The sequence below is a fragment of the Mytilus edulis genome, chromosome 3, assembly GCF_963676685.1.
Source record: "Mytilus edulis chromosome 3, xbMytEdul2.2, whole genome shotgun sequence".
NCBI classification, from domain to species: domain Eukaryota; kingdom Metazoa; phylum Mollusca; class Bivalvia; order Mytilida; family Mytilidae; genus Mytilus; species Mytilus edulis.
This window is the reverse complement of record NC_092346.1, coordinates 87,431,070-87,441,143: the sequence shown is the minus strand read 5'-3', so window position 1 is coordinate 87,441,143 and position 10,074 is coordinate 87,431,070. Positions and strand designations below refer to the sequence as shown.

General features: G+C 33.7%; 1 protein-coding gene across 2 annotated transcripts in view; it reads left to right on the top strand.

Annotated features, from left to right (window-relative positions):
* The first annotated feature begins 1,588 nt into the window (after positions 1-1,588).
* Positions 1,589-10,074, top strand: part of LOC139517703 (methionine--tRNA ligase, mitochondrial-like) — a 32,158-nt gene continuing 23,672 nt past the window's right edge. Inside the window, exons 1-2 of one of the 2 annotated variants that reach the window (XM_071309014.1) lie at positions 1,589-1,613; positions 3,359-3,538. In XM_071309014.1, coding sequence (XP_071165115.1) covers positions 3,409-3,538 — 130 coding nt within the window. In that variant the 5' untranslated portion in view covers positions 1,589-1,613; positions 3,359-3,408. Of the gene's footprint in view, positions 1,614-3,355; positions 3,539-10,074 lie in introns of those variants that run through there. The other variant, XM_071309013.1, reaches the window with a different exon arrangement.

Sequence of the window (10,074 nt, the reverse complement as noted above, 5' to 3'; positions counted from 1 at the left end):
GAACCAATTTGGTTGCTAAAACTAATTATTATTTCATCATTTCACATATATTAATGATCATTAATGATTGAACCAAACAAAATCATATTCTATTTTTTTCATACTAGTATATCGCATAGCTAGTACCCCTTTAATAATGTGTGCATGGGTATTCATTGAAGAAATGAGTTTATGAATAACAACAGCCATTAGGAATGTTATTTTGTACTCAATAGTATTCGCGTACTTATACATTCGGTAAGGTTATCAGTCAAAAGCGTAAGGGATGTGTGCAGAAATTTCTGCGGCAACATAACACCGGTATGATCTCTCAAGGTCACATCCAATCTTAAAAAAAGATATACGAGAGAACAGTAGATACTATAGGAGAATATTTAAAGAGTTCGTGACGATTTCAAGACACGCTTATCCCACAAGAATCCATATCTTGCGCCTAAACAAATTAACCTAAGTATAGCGTGACATTACTCAGAGAAACTATTATAGTATATATATAAGATGAAACAAGCAAACACAAAGAGACAAGTATATATGTTGACCTTAAGATCAGGATGAGGATATTCGCTTTAAAACTAAATAATTCTATGCTCTAAGACTATCATACAGTTATGTGTTAAAACCATCTCATTTATGCTTTAGAAAACTCCGTCTTCCTAAGAATGAAGTTAAAAAAACAACGTAACTTATTATCTTTAAGCTGACAGTTGGTACACAGAGGCAGATCTAGTGGGGGCCAGGGGCCCGGGTCCCCCTTTTGTGGGAATTTTTTTTTTGGTTACATAGGGAATCACTGATGAAGCGTGACGGAAGCGGGCCCCCTCTTAGGCAGTCAGTGGGCCCCCACTTATATGACTGAAAATTCTGGATCAGCCCCTGGTACAAGCCATTCATTAAATATTTTAAACTAAGGCATTGTTTAAAATTTGATAACTCATGCACACATAATTACAGTTTTAATAGCGCAATGAGAATAAAAAAGAATGGAACCAAGTTGGTTGCTAAAATTAATTGTTATTTCATCATTTCACTTAAATTAATGAAAAAAAAAAAGGTTTTCTGTAACAAAAAAAAAGAAAAGGATAGTTTTTGTTTTTGTTTACCATCGAATTCACTGGCTCTCTGTATTTGCTATATCATGGCTACCAGGGTTGATTTTTATTGGTAGACGATGCCGGGTTGACAGGAGTGACTGACCACTGACATTAGCATAAAAAGACAGCAGTTGAACGCACCTAGTGCCACATGTGAATTTTGAACAACAAAATAAGTTTAATAAATTGCAGAAGGATTATCAGCTGTATAATAAGGAAGGAGATGTGCTAAAATTTAAGAAGAAACATAGTGTAAACTGGGTACAAGTCTTTACTATACATTAGGCAAAATTTGCGAAACAAAGGCTTTCAACTTGAAGGTCTTGAAGCAGTTATGATAAATTTATTTTCTAATCATGATATTTATTCCTTGTTGTACCTAATTGAAATACTTTTTTTTATAAAGATGAACTAATTCAATTCACTGATAAACTCACTATAGGTAGTGCTCCAGAAAAGGACCAGAATCTGGAAGGGAAAAATGAAATTAATCTTTCGTTTCATTCCCCGTCCTTAAACAAGGTGTCCGACAAGGAGGTACTCTTAGTGCCGACCTTTACAAAGTTTATGTAAACGATCTATTAAACGAAATATGTAACACTGGGTTTGGAGGACATATTGGAACGATCAACTGTAGTGCGCCTACTTGTGCTGATGATCTTACCATAACTAGTAATTCTCAGTTTGAAGCACAAATACTAGTCAACATAGCTAACGATTACAGCAAAAGAGAGTCATATATAATACAACCTACTAAAAGCGTTGTACTACCTATCCAAACCAACACCAATGCCCATAATGATATGACACTTCTTATGGATGATAGGGAAATGCCTACAGTTGATAAAACCACACATGTTGGGATACAAAGATCGAACTGTAACACACAACTAGTAACTGCGGAGGAAAACATTAAGAAGGCAAGAAGAGCTTTATACAGTTTAATGGCAAGTGGCTTGCATGGAGAAAATGGACTAGACCCATCCACATCTATATCCACCTTCAGAACATATGTTATGCCTATCCTACTATATGGACTAGATGTTGTAATGACCAACAGCAAATCTTTGAAAATATTACAATCCTTCTACAAGAAAACGATAAAGCAAATATTATCTTTACCAATATCAACTGCAGACCCGGCTATATATTTATTATCTGGATTACTACCCATAAATGCTGAAATTGATATAAAAATTATAACTTTACTTGGAAATATTCTATGTTCTGACAAATCAACTGTTGAATGGAAAATAGCAAACCGTCAATTGAAAATTAAATCGTGCAAAAGCAACAGTTGGTTCATAGATGCAAAGAAAATTTGTTTTAAATATCAACTAACAGACCCAGTAGAATTTTTGGATACAATAACAACAAAAGAAACATGGAAAAGAAGCATGGTGAATAAAATTAAAACATACTGGCATAGAAAGATCTTGGATGAGAAAGAACATTTCAATAGCCTACAATATTTATCTCCAATATACAGCCTTGGTCATTGTCATCCGTTGATCAGTATATCTACTTCTGACCCAAAAATAATACAAAAATTGCCACCACGAGTGAAAATTGCAACAGGGGTATACATCCTACAATCACAAAGAGCCAAATATAACTCTAATGCAGTGGACCCAACATGTCAATTATGCAAAAATGGAGAAGAAACATTATCCCATTTCCTGCTTACTTGTGTAACTCTAGATGCTGTAAGAAAACCCATATTGGAAAAAATAGTGAGAACTGCTGGTAGAATTTTCTCTGAGAGCAACAGACTCAATAACATTGAACTACTCCGATTGATTTGCGATCCTTACAACTATTGCAAAAATAACAGTGATCAAATATTTGATAATATATCAAAAATTCTTGAACCTCAATGTAGGAAAATGTTACACCTACTCCATACAACAAGATATAGACTTAATTCTCGGTCTGGATACTAAACAACTCAAAAGGAGGAGGAAAGTTTAAGACTATTACTATTAGTTTTAAAATTATATATAATTGTATATAATTAAAGTGTTATGTAAGTGACTCAGCATAAGACAGTCCAAATTATCACTTCTTATTTAGATAATTTTAGATTTTAAAATTGCCTATTGCGTATAGTATAAATTGACATTTGTGTATATAATATTCCGGTGGATGGAATCATTATTTGTGTGATAATTATATATATATTCGTGGTGGTGGATGTCACTCCAGCTATAATTGGAGGTGTGCCTTGACTGGCAGAATTTATTATACAGATTACAGATTACAGATAGGCCCTGATATTTCGTCTTCTCAAAACTAAAGCTGTATAATTTTGTAAATAATGCTGACAAAATCATTGTTATTCCGAAAGAAAATTGTACTTACAAGATGTGGGAGAGTATTCAAGCAAATAAGGTTTTATACGTGTAATAACTATTTTGTGACAACACCAATTTTCTACGTAAATGCAGGTATAGTAACAAAACTAACATGTAAAACAATTACATGTGTCTTTATATATATTTATCATATACTTAGCATACTTAGCATAATTTGATATGATAGCTTTTGCATATGTGTAATGAGCGGAAGTCACGGGGGGGGGGGGGGGGGGGGGTCTCAACATGGGATTTTGGGTACAGGTGTGCAGCCCATTGATATATTTGACGGATCAAAAAAGGGACCCATTCCAGCGGCACATATGTATATACCTTTATATAGGAAGAGACCCCCCCCCCCCCCCCCCCCCCCCCCCCCCCGTGGCAGAAGTACACAAGCCATAATTTCCCACCCGGTGTCATATGGTATTTTGAACCCCCTAAAAAGTGAACCCGGGGTCAAAATACCATGCGGTAAAATGACCCCGGGGTCATTTTTCACATATGGTATTCTGAACCCCCTGCGGTATATTGAACCCCCCTGTTTTTGATAAATAGTATTGCAGATAATCTAATTTACAATTTATTGGCTATCATTTTTTTTAATTTGTGTTTTTAAGTAGGGGGTTCAATATACCGCAGGGGGGTCAAAATACCATGGCTAAGTAAAATTTTCAAAATATCTTTTCCAGTATATTAAATACATACAAACTACTTATTGGAGTATTATAACTATGTTAAGGAGTTAGAATAGCTTGAATTTTTGAAATTCAAGGTCTATAGTAGGGGGTTCAATATACCGCAGGGGGGTCAAAATACCATGCTAAGTAAAATTTTCAAAATATCTTTTCCAGTATATTAAATACATACAAACTACTCATTGGAGTATTATAACTATGTTAAGGAGTTAGAATAGCTTGAATTTTTGAAATTCAAGGTCTATAGGAGGGGGTTCAATATACCGCAGGGGGGTCAAAATACCATGGCTAAGTAAAATTTTCAAAATATCGTTTCCAGTATATTAAATACATACAAACTACTCATTGGAGTATTATAACTATGTTAAGGAGTTGGAATAGCTTGAACTTTTGAAATTTAAGGTCTATAGTAGGGGGTTCAATATACCGCAGAGGGGTCAAAATACCATGGCTAAGTAAAATTTTCAAAATATCTTTTCCAGTATATTAAATACATATAAACTACTTATTGGAGTATTATAACTATGTTAAGGAGTTGGAATAGCTTGAACTTTTGAAATTTAAGGTCTATAGTAGGGGGTTCAATATACCGCAAGGGGGTCAAAATACCATGGCTAAGTAAAATTTTCAAAATATCTTTTCCAGTATATTAAATACATACAAACTACTCATTGGAGTATTATAACTATCAGTGGTCTCGCTAGCCCAAAATAGAAGGGCGCCGCGCCCTGGGTGCCTTCATCCGCGCCCTTCTGCCCTGACGTCTTTTTCCCAAATTATCTTGTGCCGTTTTGGTAAAATTTTGTTTCATCTATTTCTGATCTCCAAGTTAATTACATATATATGACACCTGTGTGATTGCCCCCAGGTTAATCATGTCATTACAATCAATTACAATGATAAAGACTTCAAAGGTGTTAATAACTAGGTAATTTAATTAGGACAATGTATCTTTTTGTCATACTTTTGATGAATGTGTCAGGTGTTTAGCTTGGGTCGGCATTTTCGATCTCCAAGTCACAATGGAAGAGCGTATACATAGGCGGATCCAGGGGGGGGCCTGGGGGGCCCGGGCCCCCCTTTCGTGGGAAAAATTTGGTTGATTATATAGGGAATCACTGAAGCATGACTGGAGCGGGCCCCCTCTTAGGTCAGTCAGCGGGCCCCCCCTTAGGAAAAGTTCTGGATCTGCCACTGGTATATAAATGAAGACTTTCATGACTTTAGAATTGAATTTAAGTCATCAAAATAAAACTATGCCTTTACTGAAATGCCTTTCATCTCAACTTGTTAGCGACAAGCACAGTTTTTAATTAACCCAAACGTGGTGGAAATTGATTTTGGAGTTACTTCCCCTGTTTTAGCTTATTACAAATTTGTGCTCTAAAAATATTATCTAGTATCAAAAAAAGGAATAAATTACCAATTGAATATATAATAACATATTAATGTTACCTTAAAGATATTAACTGTCGTTGAACATATTAAAAAATATATATTGCAATTTCTACTTGATTAATTATACTTTTAGCAATCCATGTTCTAAACATTATTAAATTAGCATTAAAATGCTCTCAGTTTCAGTTCATATGATGTATTAAAAGCTACAATTCCTATATAGATAAAAAAAAAAACCAAAAAGCTCACATATTCTTTGATAATGGGTAGAGTGAAGTTAAACTGTAAAAACATAATATGTTGATGAAGATGTACTATATCATTCATAACTACACAAACAATGAAATAAAGACTGTAGTTGAAAAGCATCTTTATTTAAAAAAAACAAACATATACAGTAAAAAAAAAAAGAGATTCGTTAACTCATGATACACGCGGAAACGTAGACAAAAAAATGAGCAGTGCCTTTTCTTATCATAAAAAGTGCCCTGCCCTCCACTGGCACCCTGCCCCTTTTGATTTCTAGCTAGAGCACTGACTATGTTAAGGAGTTAGAATAGCTTGAACTTTTGAAATTTAAGGTCTATAAGTAGGGGGTTCAATATACTGCAGGGGGGTCAAAATACCATGGCTAAGTAAAATTTTCAAAATATCATTTCCAGTATATTAAATACATACAAACTACTCATTGGAGCATTATAACTATGTTAAGGAGTTAGAATAGCTTGAACTTTTGAAATTTAAGGTCTATAGTAGGGGGTTCAATATACCGCAGGGGGGTCAAAATACCATGGCTAAGTAAAATTTTCAAAATATCTTTTCCAGTATATTAAATACATATAAACTACTTATTGGAGTATTATAACTATGTTAAGGAGTTGGAATAGCTTGAACTTTTGAAATTTAAGGTCTATAGTAGGGGGTTCAATATACCGCAAGGGGGTCAAAATACCATGGCTAAGTAAAATTTTCAAAATATCTTTTCCAGTATATTAAATACATACAAACTACTCATTGGAGTATTATAACTATCAGTGGTCTCGCTAGCCCAAAATAGAAGGGCGCCGCGCCCTGGGTGCCTTCATCCGCGCCCTTCTGCCCTGACGTCTTTTTCCCAAATTATCTTGTGCCGTTTTGGTAAAATTTTGTTTCATCTATTTCTGATCTCCAAGTTAATTACATATATATGACACCTGTGTGATTGCCCCCAGGTTAATCATGTCATTACAATCAATTACAATGATAAAGACTTCAAAGGTGTTAATAACTAGGTAATTTAATTAGGACAATGTATCTTTTTGTCATACTTTTGATGAATGTGTCAGGTGTTTAGCTTGGGTCGGCATTTTCGATCTCCAAGTCACAATGGAAGAGCGTATACATAGGCGGATCCAGGGGGGGGCCCTGGGGGGCCCGGGCCCCCCTTTCGTGGGAAAAATTTGGTTGATTATATAGGGAATCACTGAAGCATGACTGGAGCGGGCCCCCTCTTAGGTCAGTCAGCGGGCCCCCCCTTAGGAAAAGTTCTGGATCTGCCACTGGTATATAAATGAAGACTTTCATGACTTTAGAATTGAATTTAAGTCATCAAAATAAAACTATGCCTTTACTGAAATGCCTTTCATCTCAACTTGTTAGCGACAAGCACAGTTTTTAATTAACCCAAACGTGGTGGAAATTGATTTTGGAGTTACTTCCCCTGTTTTAGCTTATTACAAATTTGTGCTCTAAAAATATTATCTAGTATCAAAAAAAGGAATAAATTACCAATTGAATATATAATAACATATTAATGTTACCTTAAAGATATTAACTGTCGTTGAACATATTAAAAAATATATATTGCAATTTCTACTTGATTAATTATACTTTTAGCAATCCATGTTCTAAACATTATTAAATTAGCATTAAAATGCTCTCAGTTTCAGTTCATATGATGTATTAAAAGCTACAATTCCTATATAGATAAAAAAAAAAACCAAAAAGCTCACATATTCTTTGATAATGGGTAGAGTGAAGTTAAACTGTAAAAACATAATATGTTGATGAAGATGTACTATATCATTCATAACTACACAAACAATGAAATAAAGACTGTAGTTGAAAAGCATCTTTATTTAAAAAAAACAAACATATACAGTAAAAAAAAAAAGAGATTCGTTAACTCATGATACACGCGGAAACGTAGACAAAAAAATGAGCAGTGCCTTTTCTTATCATAAAAAGTGCCCTGCCCTCCACTGGCACCCTGCCCCTTTTGATTTCTAGCTAGAGCACTGACTATGTTAAGGAGTTAGAATAGCTTGAACTTTTGAAATTTAAGGTCTATAAGTAGGGGGTTCAATATACTGCAGGGGGGTCAAAATACCATGGCTAAGTAAAATTTTCAAAATATCATTTCCAGTATATTAAATACATACAAACTACTCATTGGAGCATTATAACTATGTTAAGGAGTTAGAATAACTTGAACTTTTGAAATTCAAGGTCTATAGTAGGGGGTTCAATATACCGCAGGGGGGTCAAAATACCATGGCTAAGTAAAATTTTCAAAATATCTTTTCCAGTATATTAAATACATACAAACTACTCATTGGAGTATTATAACTATGTTAAGGAGTTAGAATAGCTTGAACTTTTGAAATTTAAGGTCTATAAGTAGGGGGTTCAATATACTGCAGGGGGGTCAAAATACCATGGCTAAGTAAAATTTTCAAAATATCATTTCCAGTATATTAAATACATACAAACTACTCATTGGAGTATTATAACTATGTTAAGGAGTTAGAATAACTTGAACTTTTGAAATTCAAGGTCTATAGTAGGGGGTTCAATATACCGCAGGGGGGTCAAAATACCATGGCTAAGTAAAATTTTCAAAATATCTTTTCCAGTATATTAAATACATACAAACTACTCATTGGAGTATTATAACTATGTTAAGGAGTTAGAATAGCTTGAACTTTTGAAATTCAAGGTCTATAGTAGGGGGTTCAATATACTGCAGGGGGGTCAAAATACCATGGCTAAGTAAAATTTTCAAAATATCGTTTCCAGTATATTAAATACATACAAACTACTCATTGGAGTATTATAACTATGTTAAGGAGTTAGAATAGCTTGAACTTTTGAAATTCAAGGTCTATAGTAGGGGGTTCAATATACCGCAGGGGGGTCAAAATACCATGGCTAAGTAAAATTTTCAAAATATCTTTTCCAGTATATTAAATATATACAAACTACTAATTGGAGTATTATAACTATGTTGAGGAGTTAGAATAGCTTGAATTTTTGAAATTCAAGGTCTATAGTAGGGGGTTCAATATACCGCAGGGGGGTCAAATACCATGGCTAAGTAAAATTTTCAAATTATTTTTTCCAGTATATAAGATACATACAAACTACTTATTGGAGTATTATAACTATGTTATTAAAGGAGTTAGAATAGCTTGAACTTTTGAAATTCAAGGTCTATAGTAGGGGGTTTAATATACTGCAGGGGGGTCAAAATACCGTGGCTAAGTAAAATTTTCTAAATATCTTTTCCAGTTTATTAAATACATACAAACTACTTATTGGAGTATTATAACTATGTTAAGGAGTTGGAATAGCTTGAACTTTTGAAATTTAAGGTCTATAGTAGGGGGTTCAATATACCGCAAGGGGGTCAAAATACCATGGCTAAGTAAAATTTTCAAAATATCTTTTCCAGTATATTAAATACATACAAACTACTTATTGGAGTATTATAACTATGTTAAGGAGTTAGAATAGCTTGAACTTTTGAAATTCAAGGTCTATAGTAGGGGGTTCAATATTCCGTAGGGAGGTCAAAATACCATGGCTAAGTTAAATTTTCAAAATTTCTTTTCCAGTATATTAAATACATACAAACTACTTATTGGAGTATTATAACTATGTTAACGAGTTAGAATAGCTTCAATTTTTGAAATTCAAGGTCTATAGCAGGGGGTTCAATATACCGCAGGGGGGTCAAATACCATGGCTAAGTAAAATTTTCAAAATATTTTTTCCAGTATATTAAATACATACAAACTACTCATTGGAGTAATATAACTATGTTAAGGAGTTAGAATAGCTTCAATTTTTGAAATTCAAGGTCTAAAGTAGGGGGTTCAATATACCGCAGGGGGGTCAAAATACCATGGCTAAGTAAAATTTTCAAAATATCTTTTCCAGTATATTAAATACATACAAACTACTTATTGGATTATTATAACTATGTTAAGGAGTTGGAATAGCTTGAACTTTTGAAATTTAAGGTCTATAGTAGGGATTCAATATACCCCCATATGCCATATGCAAAAATTCAAGCCTTCTTACTCCTTAATATAGTAATAAAACTCCAATAAGTAGTTTGTATGTACTAAACATGCTGGAAAAGATATTTTGAAAAATTTACTTTGCCATGGTATTTTGACTCTCCTGCGGTATATGGAACCCTTACTATAGACATTTAATTCAAAATATTCTGGCAATTCTAACTCTTTTATGTTGTATGAATACACCAAT